The 20,913-nt window shown below is 40.5% G+C and overlaps 1 protein-coding gene across 1 annotated transcript in view; it reads right to left on the bottom strand.

The window, feature by feature from the left end:
- ptprsa (protein tyrosine phosphatase receptor type Sa) overlaps window positions 1-20,913 on the bottom strand; it is a 309,811-nt gene that overhangs the window by 83,223 nt on the left and 205,675 nt on the right. The window contains 4 exon segments of the mRNA XM_084723307.1: window positions 5,411-5,555; window positions 5,698-5,834; window positions 7,008-7,589; window positions 8,676-8,945. Of these exon segments, the coding sequence (XP_084579433.1) occupies window positions 5,411-5,555; window positions 5,698-5,834; window positions 7,008-7,589; window positions 8,676-8,945 (1,134 nt within the window).

The following is a 20,913-nucleotide window of genomic DNA, read 5'->3' as shown; positions in this document are numbered from 1 at the left end:
GCCCTGAGCTTTTGCATCTTCGTAAAACTTACTGCCATCTTGAGAACGCCAAGAACAACATGAGAATGGAAGACGAAAAGCTTGTATTGCTGAATTCATAAAAGTTTAATGATAATGTTCTGACTGCAATGTCACTTTGGGTAGAACAGCTTAAAAAAAACGAAAATAAAAAACAGGGGTTTTAACTATCAGAAAGGCCTCCTCCCAGTGAAGACTGAATGTTCCAGCACACAACAAATAGGACAGGACCTCAGTCACAGTTCCCAAACCCTTCTCTGTGTCCAATGGGCTTATTTACTTACGGTCTTACTGGATTTTGAGCCTTTCAGCTTCTTTCCTCCACTCATATTGTATTTGCAAACTCTCCACGTCAAGAATGATTGCTCAGTTCTCAATCTTTGTGGTGTGGAAAAGGCTGCGAATCTGACAGGGGCCAGGCTATCACAGTGCACAGGCATCCTCATGCCTGATAACGGTTTAAGACTGGCTGGGGCACAGCTTTAATAAAGTGCATATCCCATGAAGGCCAGTGGTGGGATTATGGATAGTAGAACTATATGACCACAAAAGAAGAAACTCAGCTAATGCTTCACTTGAGGTTCTTTTGAAGCTTCCCTGAAAGAGTTTCCTAAATGCTATTTGACAAATAATTAGTCATGTCTGCATTCACATCCTTCTCTTTGACTTTTAAGTCTGTTGTGATATGACTAAGAGCTCTGGGTATGAAAGTCTGCAATGTCAAGTATTGGTGGCATACCTAATCATCATGACTACCTTCACATTAAATATGCTTTGAGTGCAACATCTTCAGTGGGTATAAATTACACACATTAATGCTAACAGTTTAGCTACACAGGCCATTACTCAATGCCTGTTGTCAACCCTTTAAACGACACAGATTGCCAATGCTTTTGCTATCGGAGCATAAGCACATGTCTGCATTTGAATTGTATTTCCATCAGAAGCCTCGAATGGCAGGATGTTCGTATTTGTGGATCATTATGGAATTAATCCCCTCTGATGCCAAATGGCCGTGCTGTGGCTCACACAAATATTCCAATATATCTAAAAACCTCCTGCAATTACAGTAAGTGGGGGGGCTAAACTGCTTGTTTGGCTAAATACAGAGGATTTAGGATCTGCCACTTTAATTTGAGAGATAGCACTTGACTGGCTACTGGCAGGTTCTAGGTATAATCTAAATGTGTAACAAAGCCTGACAATCCAGGGGCCTGGCTCATAGCTCATCGCAGAGCATGAAATTAATTCTGACGCTATGAAATGGGATTCTTATCTGCCACTCTGGGGCCCTGCAGTCCCCTAACACCCACTCCCAGGGTCCATCTTAGGTCTTGTTAGCATGCCTTGCAACTGGGTTACAGCTAGAGGAATGCTGGGAGCCCTCCCAGCTCTCGGGTTGTGGAGCCACTCCGGCCACGTCTGAACGGTCTCACAAAAATGGTCTCTGAACCTGGTCTGACTATGGCAGCATACCCCAAGAGGCCTTGCTTCTGAATGGGGGCTACTGTTGCCAGTAACATCTCGTGTATTCATTCCAGCCTGCTGTAATATTGACCAAGAGAAGCCAATGAAATGATTTTGGTGCCGTTTGATTTGAGCAGTTATTTGGCGTCACTCTCGATGGAGCAAATAAGGACTGAGATCCAGTAGAATTTTTCTTTTTTTTTTTCCATGTCTTTTCACGAGTTCTTGACAAAGTAGTCCCCATGACAATAGCCCCTGGTAATGCTGCTTGGACTGAGCACAAACTTCAACAATCTGCGAACATTTTGTACCACAGAAAATGGACAACAAAGCAAACAGGGAAATCATGTTGTCTGTCTTTCTTTTTACTTTGTGGAAAACGGTTTCAGTCTGCCAGACAATGCTTTGGGTTCAAATCCAGGTGGAAATGGTTCTGTAGAGCTGTGAGTAGAGGCACTAACAATGCCAGAAATCAATGAAGCAACATTAAAATTGTATGTATCATGGCTCTGTAATGTGTTTTGGATAAAACAGTCCAGCTGGCATAGGCAAAATCTATTTATTTGTTTTTTACTGCAGTGCATTTTCTTTTCATTTGTCTTTTATTCTAGTTGATCCTTTATTAACATGTCATTATTTTTCAAATATAACTGTGCTGCTAGTTAAATTAAGGATTGAGTAAATAAGGCTTCCTCCTTAAAGTGCAGTGTATAGAGCTGAGAATGTATTGTGTATGTGAGCAGCATTTCTTAGTGTGTATCTGGTGCTAACAGGATATTTTGTTTGTATGAAACTACAGAAAACACTGCAACAGGTAGTTATTCAACAATTGTGCCAATTTACTGCACGGAAACTGGTGTATTCCCAAAAGGCTGAAAGTTTTACTCATCTACAGTATGTTACACAGCGGTGTGAAGCCACTTAATACATTCTATATATGTCAGAGGGCTCTCACTGACTTGGATGCATAGAGATGCTGCTATTCCTGACCCGTGCGAGGAGCCAAACTGCAGAGACGTCAGTTTAATATTTTACCGTGTCATGTATAAAGACTGCTTACTCTACCCTTCCAACTCTCTGTTGGTGTCTCTGACAGGTCTTTGAGAAAGGTTATGGCAGACTGAATCCCTAAACCACACAATCACTTACCTCAAAGAATCCAAAAGATCAAGTTATTTTTTATTGTGTTGTGTTGTGAGAAATCTTTTGCTTTGCCTGACTGCGTGCTTTTCTAACCTCAGCAGTAAGGAACCAATGGATGTATCTCACACTTGCTTGAGCAGGGACTCTTGATAAAAGCATGAAAAAAAAACACACTGGATAACGAGACCAAAGGTGAAATCGCACAAATAGAATGGATAGAAAAGGTAAAGATTACTGCCTTAAAATGGTAGTATTTGATAATCATGTCATGGAAAACGTTTCCAACAGGCCATTATTCCAAAACCCCAACAGTCCATTTGTGTGGCAGCCTGTTATCCCAAAAACAAATGCCAATTGCTCTGAAAATACACACTCTCCCTGCAGTTGTTAGGCCAGTTACTACTGCAGATAAATATCCAATGTTGGAATAAAATCAATAGGTGCATGCCCCCATCACACCGAGATTGGTTAGGGTTAAGGTCAGCAACTGAAGGGAGAGTGTGTATTTTTTGGAGCAATAGAGCTTAAGAGCAATGGGTGTGTATCTTTTACACTATTGGGGTTTTGGAATAATAGGCCATTGAAACTGAAAGTTGATCACTGCTCAAAATATAAACTTCCTCTCATTTCCAGGACTGTATCAAATGTCTGTGGTGGACAGGCAGATACCATTGTCACCTAATACTTTCTCCTTTACACACAATACTTTCTGTGCACTGTATCAATGAGGCAGCTGAAAGGAAGAGTCCCTTGTCTCAAGCAGAGGCTTGAGAAAAACCATCAGTTAGTCTTATTCTCCCCTGTATTTGCTCGTCAGGCAAAGGTATGTCAGTGCTGTCTGTATGTGCTGTAGCCGCTTGTGGTTGTGGTGGAACCCAACAGAAAAACGAAAATAGCAGCAAGCTACTGTTTGGAGTGATGTCAAACCAATATTCTTTTTCTATAACCCAGAAAGTAATAGAAATTAATAAATAAATAAAATTCTAACTCAAAACTTTTTTTCAAAAGACTCAACATAAAAGGAAGAGGACACAAAGTGAGCAAGGAGATGTCAAGCCATTCCAAGGAGAGCTTTTGTTCCATTGCACAGGGGAACAAGTGGCAAAGAGAGAAACAGAGCTGGAGTAGGGGTGATGTAAGAGGAAGAGAGGAGTGTATCCAATCCAATCAGCTTGCGGTTTGCCGGTCAAGAACAAATGCAAAAAACAGAGGTAAGGAGATCACAAACACACATCGACAGGTGAGGATGTGCACAGACACTCGAGAGACGCCAAGACAGAAATGGGGCTGGATGGATATAAAGTGCTGTCATGCCTGGACTGATCAAAGATCAACGGTGCAGTGATAGGTTCTCAACAGCACCCCCAGTGGGCAGGAGTGAATGTTGCATGCAACTGGCGCTCTCCTTAGTGACTCTGCACTGTCTGTGTAGCTCTGTTGCTCAGCAATAATAAAAAGAACTGTGAAGTGGTTGTTCCAAAGCCCCCACAGCCCAGATGTGGGGGGTACAGCCAACAAGTTGCACTAGTAGAAACAGAAAATGTGTTAAAAGGAGTCTACTCCCACCGCCATGGCTCTCCTATGTCCTGGTAAAAGTCCTTTGGTGTAAAAGGTGGCCACTCTTGACAGCTGATATATACATGTATCTTTGTCTGTGGTTTCCTATATTCAGAGACACAGAGTCCACAGTGACTGACTCAGATCAATCCCAATCCCCTAAACCCTGCAACATTTTCAAGGTTCTTCACCATGAATATCTTAAATGTCTGTACACAACATCATTGTTAATCTTTGCGTGCTGTGTAAACCCAAAAGACATAAATTTCATACCCTGTCATCTCAACCATTAGTGACTATTGGATATTTGATTGGATAAGCTGTGTGTATTTTCTTTCTCCACGGTTTGTTCTACTGCGAGCTATGATATCATTCCTGCTATTTTTAGCTGGCTGGTTTAAATAATTCAATTGTGTTGCTGCCATCTGTAAAATAAAATAATCAGTGCAGAACTGATACACTGGAATAAATTCAGAGGGTGAGCATGTGAATACTTTTGGTGACTGCTGATAGGGTTTTGTTTTTCTTTGATGACTAAGCTCCAAATTTCCCCATCCCCAATCTGAATACAGTTCATATGAGAGCCTTGGCGGTCTTAAGAGGAGAGCTGACATTTTTTGTGTCTCTTGTCACGTGGAAGAAAGTGCACTTGCTGTTGACAAAGGAAAAGCAAATATGAACAAAAGTGAAAGAGAAATAAAGAAACTCCCAAAATTGTCAGTCCACGTAGGCTTGAATTGTTTGACAGTGTTGGGTACACGCATACACATTTGGCACCAAAGCCAAGTTAGAAATTAGGTTATTCTAAAATGAACACTCGGCTAAAAGAGGTGACTCAACTCCACAAAACAAACCCTTCATAGTGCAAATGTCACTTTACATAAGGTAGAAAAGTCATATTGTTACACTAAAGTTAACTTCACCAAGATAAACTTAAAAAAAAAACAAACAAAAAAAAAACACGTTCTAGGAAGAATTCAACAACACATCAGTTAAGTCAGGTTAATCATTTCTGAATCAGCTTTGAACCCTGATTATGTCTGATAAAAACACAGTCATAGTTCAAAGGTGATGATGCAGATGACATCAAAGTTTTCAAGCTCCAGTTGAAAGGAAAAAGCACTTAAGTCAAGGCAACAAATCATTTATCTGCTTGGGGAAAATCCCTTTTGTTAGCCAACCCACAAAGATAACAGGAGGGAAGACTGAATAAGGGGCTACATACTGGCTTGCAAGGTCTTCTGTGATATGTCATTGGTGAAGGCTCCGATGCCTTTGTTAGAGATGGCTGCCAGGGAGAAGTGGTACTCTGTGTTTGGGCGGAGACCTTCCACAACATAGGAAGATGTGGGTGCAAATGTTTTCTTCATCTGTTGACGGAGAGCAAAGTTATCGACAAGTCCGAATTAAAATGGTTGTACAGAAATTGAATGTCGGATCATTAAGAGATGATGTGTGCACCTATCAATGCAAAAAGCACTGAGATTCGAAATGAAACACTGAAATTCTTGCCTGGGTGCCCAAACTGCGGTCCATGTAGCGAAGCTCATAATTTATAATTCCTTCTTTCTCATAGGCGGGTTCCCAGGTCAGTTCAATGCTAGTGTCGGACACAGCACCGACCTGGAATTTGGATGGCTGGCCTGGAACTGAAGAACACAGCAGAGGACAATGTTGCAGGACATGTTACTAGAAATTAGTAAAGACATGGAAATTAATATTATCCACAAGGGAGGAGTAATGTCCAATTACCACTGGACAAAAAGTCTTAAGAATGTGTCAGCAGAGTTATTTTTCCTGTTCAGTGACTTCTTAATAAAAGAGCATATTTGTTATATACCCACCAACATGATTAGCATAATTAGATTTGGCATAAAATGACCTAGGATTAGAGGGAATTAAATTGAGGGGAACAGATTATAGTGAAGTACAAAAGTTTGTGCCCCGGTGACAAGCAAGGTCCAAATGTGCTCTGCTTATTCTGGGGACATGCCCTCTTGCTCTAGCATGGATGGAGTGATTTTTCTCAGCTCTGAAGCTGATCCTAGCGAGCTCTCAGATGCCACGATCTAACAGACTTTTGTCATCATTTACAGAGGCTGCAGATGCTTGGGTGAACCTTCCCCAGCAGGGGAGAAAACTTGTCTCTTTGGCAGCAGGCACAGTCTGCTCTAAGTTTCTGAAAATGTGCTGCTGATGCATAAAAACAGCTGAAGATGTTCTTCATTGGCTGTCAAAGTCTTAAGCAGAATGCTGGAGAACAGATGTAGCATTCAGCAGATTTGTGTGTAACTTATTTTAAACTTACTTAAAGTACAAGTGTGCATGACTTAGTGGCATCTAGTGGTGAGGTTGCAGACTGCAACCAACTGAATAACGCCTTCCTGACCCAAATGTGTAAGAGAGACTATGGTGGTCAGGAAAACGCAAACGGTCGTCTCTAGAGTCAGTGTTTGGTTTGTCCATTCTTATTTACCATAGAAACATGGCAGTGCAACATGGCGGCCTCCATGGAAGAGGATCTGTGCCCTCTGTAGCTATAAAGGGTTTATTTTTAGGTAACAATCACTCGACAATTAATATTTTCAGGCGATTATACACTAATGAAAACATATTTATGAATATTATGTTCAATTTCTGCCAATTAATACCCATAAATCTTACACACTGACCTTGGTTTCAACAATACTTGAACATTTCACAAATGTCTATTATACCAAAAACTGCTGGATCTGTAATTTAATAAAAGCCGGGGACAAAAATAATATTTTGAAGTTCAACATCAATAACCAAGTTGACAAAATCAGATTTTATATCCTTACCTCCCTGTAGTACTTTGACATGGATGGGTTCTGAGAAGGGTCCGTCTCCAACAGAAGTGAATGCCAGGACTTTGATTGTGTATGTCTCTTGAGGTACCAGACTCTGGATCGTGGTGATGATGCTGTCCTGGACATTATGGATCTGCCAGAGGCTCATGGGCTGGGAGTCGTCCATGGTGTAATAAACACGGTAGCCTTTGATCTGCCCATTGGGCTCCTCCGGCTCTTCCCAGCGCACCATCATAGTGTTTTGAGATATGATCTGAGCCTGGATGTTTCGCGGCGGACTGGCAGGGGCCTGCTCACCAGTCCGGGTTTCTACTGGCTCACTGGGAGGACCCTGGCCAATTGTGTTGACCGCAGAGACACGGATTTCATACTCCGTGTTGGGGTAGAGGCCGCCAATGCTGTAACGTGTAGTGGTGATGTCATCCACCGTCTCATATTTGCTGTCTGGGGACTTGGCCCGATACTGGATGATATAGTATGTCACCGGGTCTGGGTTGCCTGAGTCCCAGGTGATGGTCACACTGGTGGCAGTGGTTTCAGTAACCACAGGGGTACCTGGAGGCTTGGGGAGAGCTGTTATGATGACAAGAAAAGAAGGATGAGGCAGTCATTTACTATTATAATCATTGATTGAAGAACTTTGTAGCAAAAAAGGAAAACTTCACAATGACCCAAGAACATTACAGAGATAGTTTGGATTATCTGAAGTGGGGTTGTGTGAGGTACTTACAAATGGTCAGTGTATTAGCTGAACTAGATGCTGATTGATGCCCCCGGTTAGGAGACACAGAAAAGAGCAACAGTAGGGAAGCTAAGCAACAAACTATTGAAGATGTGGTCAGCAACAAAGGTGTTATAGCCACTTAAAAATGTCTACTTAAAAAAGATACTAAATGTTGGTTAAGGAGTATGCTGTATTTAGAATATTTTAACTGTTTTACTTTGCTTAGCCTTTTCTGATGGAAAATGCTTAACAAACTGAGCTCCATATACGAAATTACTAATTCTACCTGGCAGAAAACAGGAGTTGTTGGTCTACTGTTGCCTCAATTTATTAGTTTGTTTGTGTTATTGTGTGACTTCGGTGTTTTAACAAGAGTTTGAATTCACCAAAGTCACACAATAACACAAACAATTAGCTGATCGAGGCAGCGGTAGACCAGCAACTCCTCTGATCTGCTTGGTAAAATGAAAGATGATGCCTGTGAAGTTTGGGTGGTTTGGAAAGAGCAAAATTTTACTTATACTGTATAACAGTGGCTTCTGATCAGAAAAGGCTGTCTGACAGCAAAGTAAAGTGGTTAAAAATATTTTAAATATAGCTTACACTCAAACTGATACTGATTCTTTTAGGTGGACCTTTTTTATAAGTGGCTAAATTACCTTTTGTTGCTGACCCTGTCCACATCTTTTCATTGCTTAGCTTCTGTGCTGGTGCCCCTCTCTGCTTCTCAAAACCGCAGGTGTGCCCACAACCATCTACTGTAGATAATACACTGACAACTGATAAGTACCTTATACAATTATGAAGTATTAACCAAAGCTATTCCTCTAAAGCTATACACAGTGTAACTACAGTTTACTACTGCACATTTCTGACTCAGCTGCAGTTAATCCTCCTTACATATACCTTTCTTTACAAGCACAGTTATCTCTTACATTTGACAGTGATCTGTGCCACAGCTTCAATGATGCCGAGGCTGCTCATGGCCACGCAGGTGTAGTTGGCTGACTCACGAACGCTGCTCAGTTCGAGAACATTCCTGCCCACTGGCATCTCATCCTCTGGTGTCAAATCCTCTGAGTTCAGCATCCACTTGACGTAAGGCATGGGCGACCCCACTGCCACACACGTTATGTTCACACTGCCACCGGGCATAATTTCCTGACTCGTTGGTGGAATGGAGAAGCGAGGAGGCACCCGCCGGACTGGGAGAAGGCATGAGGAAGGGGAGAGGATGACAAAAGAGGGCAAGGGAGTCAAAAAAAAGAGAAAAAAAAGAGAGGTAACAAGAGAGGCCGATGAAAATGGACCCTTCTCAAGGAAAAATACTTAACACAAAAGGTTCAACATGTTAAATGTGAACTGAAACAATATAAAAGAAGTAGACTTTTCAAAACATAAAAAATATACAAATAATGAGAAGGAACTAAACTAACAGAACTGCTTCAACAACAATGTAGATTAACAATAAAGCAACGATTCATAGCAACAAGGTTCCATTGACCAATATTTGACCCATCACAGCACAATTAAAGACACAAAAATCTATTACGAGTTTCTCATCTTTGGAACTGAGCTGCTGATGTAGATACAACTACGACATAACCTGATCACCAAGTATGAAGGTGTGTAGTAAAGGCCATGTGATAATGCTATCACATAAGGCCAACATGGCAACCTGGAACTTCCTGTCCTCTCAGGCACTCAGTTGGCCATTACAGGCTCCTCCCACAGCACAGGAAGTGTAGGGTTACTGGGCTATTGACCATCTCTACAAGGTCTCTAAACACATTCTAGCACAAGTTTGCACTTGACACCTGTCTCTTCTACCTAGGTATCTTAAAGATGAGAAACTTTAATCAGATTTTTGTGGTTTAGGGTAGATCCACTGGACAAAGCCTTATTAAGATCTGACACGGTTCCATTGATAGATGCAGCTATCAGTTTCACAGACAGCATGCATAAATAGACCGAGGTAAATTAAGGAGTAAATGATAACAAAATCAGATATAAAAATTGAGATAAAATGCATAGAGGAATATAACTGAAGGGTCGCTAGCATGCCCAGACAAAAGACGATTGGAGAGGAAAGAAGAAATACAAGATAGAGGATAAAGCATCTGAGGGAGAGGATAGAAAGAGAGGAAACAGAGGAGCAAAAGAGTGACAGAGGAAGAAGAAGAGAGGGGAAGGTTTGGAGGAGGGTGAAGGGGGGGTAACCCGCTTCAATGCAGTGTAAACTTTGTTTTTCTCCAGCAAATGTGACAAAATGTGATGGTGGCACATTGTCACATCGCAGTCCCAGTTAACACAAAATAAGTATTGAGGAACAAGGTGTGTGCCTAGAAATACATAGAAAAAGAGCTATAAGTAGTTGTAGCTATAGAATCTACTATCACAGAGTGTTGGAGTCAAGAAACAGAACTGGATCAACAGGGAGTAGAAATCCAGAGAACAAGAATGAGAGATAGAGGGAAAGTGAAAGAGAGGGGGAGATGAATAAGCAAAGAGAGGGAGACAGGGAGGAGCTCAAAACTCATGGAGAGGAGTTGAGTGGAAGGAGGTTGATAATGAGTCTGAGACGCAGAGGAAAAGGGCGCGAAAGGTCCTGTGTACTTGCATGTGTGTATGTGTATATACATAGATGTATATGTATTTCGCGTTGGTGTAGGCATGGGTGCGCGTGTGTACAGTATGTGAGAGTTAGAGAGTGAAAGAGTATGAGTTAGCCAAAACACTGTGTGTTCATGAGAGGCATCCCAGCAAGCACTTGACAAATAGTGTCATGCAAGAGGTGGCCAAGTTCAGCACTAAATGAGCACAAAAGTGTTGTATAATGCAGGGTTTTCCTTGCCTATATAAATCTTAAGTGAGCAACATTAGAGTGTATTTTCACCACCTAAGATAAGCTGAGTTGGAGAATTGCCTCTAATGGTTTTTGGTCCAAGCCAAACTTACAGCTGATAAAATGTGAGCCAGGGAAAACCCTCTTCACTGCAAAGACAAAAAAGTTGAGAAAACTCAAAATTTCAAGGTAACTTACTGCAATAGATTTTGGAGCCCAACTCAAACTCTTAAGTGTTGAACATGTTGTACCAACTAATAATGTTTGGTTGAGATAATTTTCTTTTCCTCTTGAGATAAACTTGAATATTAAGTTTTTAATATAAAGTAAACTGGAGCAGAGTGAGCTGATCTGGGGCTATAGAGCACATTCTGCTCTGCAGTTATAAAATATGGATGCAATACGATTTCAGTACCTTTTTACTGGCATTCAGCCTCACATTTGCCCACATATTGTTGGAAAAATAGACATCTACATTTTTAGTCTGTATATGTCTATATAAACGCTTCAGGTTGTGGTCACGACCATCAGATGCAGCTGGGATGAGAGACGCACAAAGCTGCAGACAGCTGCACTGATAACTGCAGTGTTTCTGTTGTGTGAAACATGAAAAACGTATCTAACTTGCTTGTGGTTGAGACAGGGGGTTAGAAACCTTCAAAAATTTGTATTTCAAAAGTTGTTTCAAAAACTCTTTGAAGTGAAAATGAGTAATGGTTAATTCAATATTTTCATTTGCAACCATTTAATTTCCAGGCACCCAAATAATGAAAAATCAGGTCAACAGCTCAGTGTGAACAATTTTTGAAATACAATTTTTTGGGGTTTCTAAGACTCAAAGATTATGTTTATCTAGAGATCAAACTTTGAGTCTGAGTTTGGTTCTAAACTCAAAAATCCACTGAAGGCAGCTGCCTTGAAATTATGAGTTTTCTCAACTGTTTTTAGAAGTGTTGTGGTACATTAAAAAGTAAATACTAAGACAAAAACTTCACCAAAAAGATGCAGGCAACAGCTATGGGATTTTACGTAGGTCTATAGCTTCCATATGTCACTTTATTTTCAACACCGATGCAAACAAAAGTATCGTCTATTCAATGTCAAAATGTTTGTTGGGATGCAAAGAAGGTCAAAGAGAGAGAAGCAAAGTAGATGTCGAAGTAAAAAATGATGAACTCGATGGAAGAGCTGACTTAGAGACAGACAGATAGACAAGACAGAAAAGACAGGGACGAGAGACAAGACACGAGGCAGAACAAAACAGACTCAAGCAGCAAGACAGCAGACAAGAAGACAGACAGAGGGAGACGGGCAGACAGACAGTGACGGATGGGCACGCAGACATACTGTACAGTACGCAAGGGGGGAGGGGAGGGAGGGGGGTTGGGTTGTCGGAGAAAAGGGAAGGAGGAGGAGGGCATAAGTGGGGGATAGAATAAGGAGACTGTGATTCTAAATAAAAACAAAATAAAACAAAACAAAAAAAAAGACCATGGCTCAAACTGGGTTTGGAGGTCTCACACACTGGGGCTTAAAATCAAGAATCAACTACACCTCCCCTCCTCCCCGCCTTTAACATTGCACCTCAATGCAAATGTAACTTGGGATGTCTTGGGGGTGGGCGGATGTGAGGTGTGTGTTGGGGGTGGGTGGGGACTGAGGGAGGGAGATTCAGGGGGTTGGGGGAGACTGAGAGGGGTATCAAGGATAGGAAGCATTCCAAAATACACCGTGTCGATCCAAATGGGATTCATATGATCGTTGCATGGGACAGTTTTTCCAACAAACTAAGGGCACAAATATCACCTACACACACTGAGGGGACTTTTACCTGAGAACTGACATTTACTGACCTGAGCACCGAACTAAAATCACTAAAATGTACAGACAGCATGTTCACATGTGGTCTGTGGGGGCCAAGCAGTTAGTACAATGTCCAAATGGTGAAAACATCTACCTTTATTGGCTTTTAACAGCCATTTAATGATAAAAACACAGCATTCTGCTTCAGGTGTAAAAAGATTTATAAAACATTAATGGTCAACTACAGTTGGAGATTGAATCAAGCACAGATGGAGACCTTTTCAGCCACTACAGGGCTTTTGATTTGTCCTCCGCTTTACTTCTCTACATGCATCCTTTCAATCCTGTAATTCACTGTCAATATCAATAACTTAGGAAAGACATGACCTAACCTTGAGGGCAAAAAAGTGCATCGCTGACCTTTGAGAAAATGCTCTTCTGCCACTGATCTGGCATAAAATGTACCAAGAAAAAATAAACAAGAGCAGATTCAAAGCGTATTCTGTCCTTAAAAAATGTTAAATTTCCATAGAATAAAATCCAAAAAAAATCCTAAATTAGAAGCAAACATGGCTCTTTAAAAAGTCTTCTGTACAACATCTTAACCTGCTCTGTCTTGACTTTGCTGTAAAAAAAAATAAATTAAAGAATGGGACGCATGATCTTTTGGTTGGGATATCATGCTTTGTGTCATAATGACAGAAATTATTGGATAATTAGGAATCTCAAAAAACATTTTGAACTGGAAAAAAGGCAAAAAAGCGCCTTGTGTAGGGACAGGAAATATAAATCTGCATTCTAATTTGTCAAAAATGCCTAACGAAACAACAAAGGTGAAAGGGCAGCCCATTCCTCACACGGACATGCATGGGTGTGGCTATGGCATGAGTGACATATACAGGTGCGCCCCCATCCACTTGGGCAGACACCAGGGAACCAATACAATCCAAAAAATGTCACCCAAGCCCATCCAAGCATGCCGTTCATTCCCAAATATAGCATTGTTCCAGACACACACACGCACAAAATCAAATGAAAGAAAACAAAAATGAAACTGAACAAATCCACAAAAAGAACTAAGTCCGAACAGCATAGACAGTACCAAAGTGCAGCTGTGTTCAACAAAGAGGTATGCATCAATGCTATTAGATGTTTTTCAGCTGTGATTTGTCTCTGCTTTGAATTTTGTCTCCAATCAAAAAGGATGATAGGGCGAACAGGGTCTGTTTTTAGGGGAAATGTCCAATCAAAGTGTGTCTGATGGTGCACTTCTCTCCCTGGGGCTCAGGTCAGCCAATGGACCGGGAGCTGTAGCGGCTGAGTGAATGAGGTTTCCCCACAGGAAGATGTCTCTGTTCACCTTTTAGGACCTACTCTGTCAGGGAAAATATGGGAACTAATACCAGCCACTCGCCAAATGCTGGTAACGTTTGGCCATGGCTTCCCAGTGAAATCTGAAATATACAAACTACACTGATCAGATACACAGAAACCGCCTTTCGTAAAGGCTTCAAAGAGCTGGGGCACTCTATAATGAATAATATGTACTCAAACTACAATTTGGAAAACACTGATGATGGACAGATGGAGAGTTTACCTGTCAACAGCATGCACAATGTGTCTGACAACTAAATTTGGTTAGAACAGAAGATCAAGAGCTCAAGGTCAGTTGATATTACACTATATCTTGGGAGAGAAAATATTAAAACCAACATTAACTGTGTGTCTGTCAGCATCACATGTAAATGAGTCACTGCACTATCATTAGCTAGACACAGGCCTGCATGAAATGACTGGACTGTGTGACATGCCGATGGTCCGGTAAGCTCTCAAAAGCTGTGTGTGTACGTGTGTGGCGCCTGTTCTACCCTACCTTTAAAATGTAGTGCCAGTGAAAGAAAGAAAACAAAGAATCCCAATTGCATGGACAGGCTCCTCATTCACAGAGACCAGGAGCCCAGCCGGCCCATTTGGAATTGAGAGAAAATAAAAACAAACATATACCTTTCATTTGGACTACTAACAACATGTAATCTTGTTTCAAGCCCCAATGTGGAGAGAAAGACAAGAAGCCTTACAGTGGACGAGGTGAGAAGCAGTCGAGAGAGAACGCCAGAGTACTGCACTAACTCTAGTAGTGGGCGGTGTTGTGGAGGGATTTGTGCCAAAAAACAGAGGTCAGAAGGTGGACATTATCGGCCATTTTGGTGAGGCAGTTTTTTGCTGCCCCAAAATGAAGGGGGAAGCCAAAATAATGTGCAGCCTTTAGTGTCACCTTGAAGCTGAGATTACACCCTCTTGCTGCCTGAGGACACAGGCGCAGTATGGAGATCCTTTAGTCACACTTGCTGGGTGCGGCCTACGGCATTTACATATAAGCCGCAGGGGTCGGCCTGTATTAACATACCTTGGCTGCGCCAATGCTAAATAGTCACTATCAGTGGCTCATCAAAATGGAAATTATTACCTAAAGGAAAGTGACAGGAATCATGGCAGGGGTATCTAATAATAGAAAGCAGTGGATTGAGGGGATTTCAGAGTGTATCACTTTTTTTTATATTGACTTACAGGTAGATGACAAGCAGCCAAATGCTGCTGTGGTGATCCCTTCAGTTAATATTATCGGTCAGATTGAGAAAGGGAGTGTATTCATATTGCATTAGAATAAGAAGTAATGAGAATTTTGTTTTGTATGAAAAATAAATGCACTTCTGGTGGTGTTTTTGAGGGGTGGCTATTGAACTTCAGGACTCCTTGAGACAAACATCTAATAGAGATGGCAGGATTTTTGCTTTGGCCAGTGAGAACATAAGGTGTAATCTAGCTTTCTTTCCCAACGTTACACACAAATGCATAGCAGGACATGCAAGCACATTCAAAAATCAGGCAGATACCATTTGTAGGAGGGCAAACGTGCACATGCGTACATTACAGCGCAGTCTTTCTGCATCAGTGTTATTCTTAGGACTTATAATTAGATATAAGGGCCGAATTTTGTCAGGTTTTCATTATTCTCCATTTCTTGACGTGGGATTGTGTCATGGTTTGTGGACACTAATATGTAGAGGACAGATTATTGACTGGTGGCTTTCACACACTCAACTGTTAGAATTACTGATAAAGTCTTTTTTTTATAGCCCATTGGTGCATAGAGGTGTTGGACTTGAAACCCTCATTTGTGTCGGGGATACCAGCTAGATCAGAAGAGATGATTATATATATATATTTGTCTAATGACTTGCCTGAAGGAAAATGATGTGGCTGGTGCAATGAAAGGAAATGGCTTGGATGTGGTAGACTTGGGCCAAAAATATATCAGCTATACTCAGCATCTTCTCAAAGGAAACTATGGCTAACTTTGAATACTTTTTGTCTTAATTATATTTTATTGCTGCGTGTAGCTCTTATAAACTCTTGACAAGCAAATGAGCTCAATAATTACTCAGAAATGGCATGAAAAAAACAACCAATTCAAACTCTTTTGTTGGCTTGTCATACTTGGTAGGTAAATAGCAGCTGTCAGTGTGCCCTAAAGCAAAATATGTTCGAACTCCAAGTTAGTAGACTAGGTAAATTTGGTACATGGTGTCGTTGAAAAAACACAAAACAAAACATATGTATACCAATGGATGAGAGCAACCCATCCGGGCTGCTGCCCATTTTTGGGTGAAAACAACCACTCTAATTTAACTGGTGGTCAAATAGAATTAGGTAACATAAGAAAACCATATTGCCATTAGCTATAAGGGGTCCAAATCCTACAGTCAGTCAAGTTAGCAATTATGCTGCCAATGAACAATAGATGCCGTTAAATAGGAAAAAAACAAAACAAAACAAAAAAAAAAAACGAAAAAGAAATAGCTGCCCTTTCAGTCAGCCTTCATCAAAGTGGACAAACCTGACATATACAACTAGCTTACTGAATCTTCGGGTAATGCATTTCAGATAGCTGTCACTTTTTATACTGTTAAAACACTTTATTTTGCTGTTTTGTTTCTGCAAAACCTGATTAAAGAGGATTTAAAGACTATTTACTGATTCACTTCCATCTACAGCCACAACTGGCACATATGTCATTCACTCAGTATCATCATTAAATAGCTTTTATATCGTTATGAGACTGAGTCGCTGTTTTGGTATTGTTGAACCAAACTCCATTCTAAAAGCAGCTGTTTAATAGGGCAGACATATTTTTCACTGCAAAAACTGTAGTTATACCATCACAAAGACTCTTTTCTAATTTACTTTGATCTGCAGGCACAATCGGCACACATCATTTACTCAGTATTACCATTATTTAACCTGTGATGAAGTGTTTGCCACAGACACACCAATTGACTGGCTGCTTTTATAGCACTTATTTTCACTCAAAGAGGGGCGTGTCGTTCTCAAGACAGTGACGTGACGTACGGCTGCTCTCATCCATGGATGAATAAAGGTCGACAAAGCATGGAAATTGCTAATGTGTTTGCTGTTCATCTCCAATATGACGTTCTCTTACTTTACAGAGATCAGTCTAATCCCCTGGAGATCACCACACATACAAATATTTCCTCTCTCTCTCAGAGGAGACTGATAAGGGAGGAAGTGTGTTATCTCTTCAACCTGAATGAATGATATGCCTGATTTACCCAGACTTGTTGAGCCACATGTAATACTCCTAGCCAAAAAGCCGTGGTTCCTTTCCAAAAATATGTATCCTCCTGTGTGTTCATAAGACTAGTGGAGCTGTAAAATTTATCGGCAAGCTCAGCGCAGCAAGTGACATGAGATTCAATATAGATCTGATCCAGTTGGATAAACCTGGTGCACATGCTGCTGCTAACATTTAGCTGGAGCATTTTAAGAGAAGATGGGAAGTTGGTACAAAGCCAATTGCAACATAAATCAGTGCATTGATCTCCAATTCGTTTAGCACTTTGTCCTCATTATTGTTGCAGGACTACAGTATGAATGCTTCAAAAAGATAAATTACTGTGTGTCTTGTGGCAGCGTAGTTTGAGAATCTTCATTACTTTGGTCACATTAACCTGAAAATCAATTCTATTCTATGAGTGTGTGTGTGTCTACAAGGGTTGGAGGGCTTTTGAATAATAAATTATAATTTGATTGAGTGTCTTGACTGCAAGGGAGCACAAACAGCAGTCACTCAACAAAGCCAATCACATCTAGCTGCCGCCGTTTGAAAATAAAAGTATCTTTGAGCACCCGCTAAGCAACAGCAAATGTGATGTCGAAGTCATTATATTGTTATTGATCCACATGACACTGTAAATGGCATCCCTTAATGGCTGCCTGAAATCACCATGGAACCCAATCAGGCCCAATCAGGTCTAATTTTTTCGGTAATGGGTCGCTATAAACAAGATGACAGGAACACTGGCTGTATACACACTTATTATTTCATTCGGCATTTGCATTTGCACTCCGAGACTCAAGAAGCAGAGCAGCATCATTTTGAAAAAGAAAGACAAACCTCACAAACAAATGAACCACAAAAAGACAAACATTTTTAACGGAAAAGTAAGTTCAGGAACAGAACTGAAACAAAAGGAAAAACACACAAACACAACACCATAATCACAACACAAAAAATAAACCAAATAAAGGAAAGCCAAAAAAAGGGTTGTATCAGGGAAAACTCTTGTAGAGAAACCAAATGAAGAGAAGGAAACAATTGAACGAAACAGGGAATGCAGAAAGAAAAAGTCCAACACGGCCATAGGGATTCTGTACAGGCATGCAAGCGCAGTTACATTCTCCCATCATGCAACAGGTCCTGTTATTTACACGTGCTGGGTTTCCATGACAACACGTGCAAGAAAGCCTTTTAAGTGCAGAAGCAATACCAAAGGATGCAAAACGAGAAAAGGCCCCACAATGCAAACATAAAAGTAAATTAACAAGACCCGAGCTAATCGGGTTTGCTTTCATCATTTCTTCCTTGGAAATAAAGAAACATTTCTTTCATAATCATTTAGCAGTTTGGATTAAGTGATTAGTAATTTCTTCAAATTAGTAATTAATCGAGCTCTGTAATAGGCAAATACAGCTAAAATTTTTTCAACATGTTGAATTTTTTTTTTCAAATGTGGGTTAAAAAAAGTAAAAAAGAAAAAACACACCAACCTTCTCGAAGCTCTGAGGGATGTAAAGGGGTTGATGCAGAACACAATGACATGAGGAGAAGAGAAAAATAGGGGAAACACAGAGAGAGTAAAAAAAGCCACCTCAAGGTGTTTAGCTGCAGCTACATTTCCCTTTTCTTTAAATCTTTTTTTTTTCCTCCTTTTCCCTTGTCCCTGCTATCAGTGACACCCGTCTTGAAAGTACACTTGCCTGCCCCCCCCCTTAAATAAACTTTGAACCAAAACAATCAGATTCACCCCAGTGGCCACACTGTCGCTTTTGTAAGAAAAAAAAAAATAGTGAGGCGCCACTGGAGTCAAATCAAGCGTACCATACTCATAATTCAAAATTTCACAAGCTCCTTATAGCCACAAGGAGAGGCTCCTGTGGTGGCTGTATTTTGCTTTTGTTAGAGAAGGAAACCAAATAAAGAGAAAATAAAGAAAAAACTAATGAGAGATATAAAAGAAAAAAAGACACAGTTTGGGCTGAAATTAGCAGCTGCAGTTCAAGACAGTTAAGAGTAAAATGTTGTTAGAAGCCAATCAGTAGCACTGTCATTATGGTTTCTGCTTGGGTCTCAATTTCCCCCTGCTGTAGCATTCCCCAGATAAAATTTAGCATTGTGATTCTGATTATTTTTTTTTCCTGAAAATTGATCCCCACCACAGCTGCTAATCTCAAGTGCATTTCGCTTTGTGAACAAAACATAGTCAACATCAAGTATCAGAATTGATTGACAAAAGTTAACTGAAAACAGACAAAGGTTGACACCATCAAGGCATAACAAGTGTGTTACATAGTGTGAAAGTACCTGAGTAAATTATGACCCTTGTGTAGTCTTTTAAAAGCATGCTGATGGAGCCAGTGTTCATGGAGATTGCATGAATTGTTGGAAATGATATCAGGGTATAGAGCTGTGTGTTTTTTTTTTGGACCAAAGGAACTACTAAAGCAGCCCAGTGCTGTGTCAACAAAATGTTCCCATCATTATTGTTTAATGAGTCCTGTAGAGCTCTCGACTGTAATTTGCCATGAACTTTTTTAATTTCTATCATGCTGTACATGAACAAGGTGCATAGCTACTTGACATTAAGTGTCACTGAATCACGGTGGAGACAGCGTGAGCCTCCGGGATGAATGCTGGCAAGGAGAGACACTAATCATGATGAACCATTTTTTACCTTCTTCTCCTTACAGTTGGATTTTTCTTCCCTACGCTGCTACTTCACAGGGTATGATAATAGCAATAATAATGAAAAAGCAGCTCCCTGACCCATTTTATAATGTCAGAGTGGTGAATTATTTATTGGGAACAAAGTTATTTGGTACACAGCAGAGGGAACAAACTGAGTAGATACCGAAGCATCTTTATTTAATATGCACAATATAAATAATGCATGTCGAAAATGCATCTGGTTCAATTTATCAAAGCTCCCTCAACAGGGATTCATTGTCATTTAGCATTAGTGGTAGAGGGTAGGCTTTTGTCTTCATTGCCTGTTTCCTATGAAACTCAACGTTCCTTGTGACTGTTTGTTTTTCATATCTTCACTTTGCTGGAACATGCCAGCCAAAATTACTACTGACTATAAAAGGCTTTTTAAAAGATAATACCCCAAAGCAGAAACAGGGGAATACTATGGATTTATGCTCCGGAACACCATGAAGAAAAAGTAGAGGAAGTGTACTATTTATAACCTCTGCGATACAGAGCAGCTGACTGTGTTAACAGTCCTTTTCTATTAATTCACCACAAGGAAATCCTTTTTAACCCCCAAAATCTGGAGAAGACGAAAGGGGTTGAGATTTTGATTGGTGGGCATTTTAATACCTCGCCACTCAATCAAAATCCAGACTTACCGTTGTGCTCCTGTACCTGAAAAAAACTAATCAAAAAGAAGTCCTTCCCGACTCTTTTTGGGTTCCATAACTTTGACGGAGGGGGAAACATTTTATCGGGCACACAGTTACAGATAAAAGGCGTCTTACAACTGATAAAGTAAAGACATACGGCTTTGTTGTGCTACACATTTCCTTCCGAGTGAGTAGGGGAGGGCATTCAAAGACAAAATGGAGCATAACATCATAACAGAGAAGAACATTAGTTGGTCAATTATAGTTTTACATTTGGAAGTTTCAGTGCATATGAAATTACATTTGTGGGCAGGCAATACTATCAATGCTAAAAGATTTATATTACTTGGGTAATGCTATTTTGCAAAATACATTTTGTGCAAATACAGCTGAGCTAGAATGGAAGCAATTATCATTTGTTTAGCTCAACAGTAATGCCACTTAAAGCTGAGCTGCACTGTGCAGACATTTTAGTCAGAATGGGTGGATGTTTTTATTTATTTATTTTTTTTTTTGGCCTGGCTCTGGGGCCGGTTTGC

This window comes from Lutjanus erythropterus, chromosome 7 (genome assembly GCF_056507025.1).
Source record: "Lutjanus erythropterus isolate fLutEry1 chromosome 7, fLutEry1.hap2, whole genome shotgun sequence".
In the NCBI taxonomy this organism is placed as follows: domain Eukaryota; kingdom Metazoa; phylum Chordata; class Actinopteri; order Lutjaniformes; family Lutjanidae; genus Lutjanus; species Lutjanus erythropterus.
This window is presented reverse-complemented; position numbering and strand designations above follow the sequence as displayed.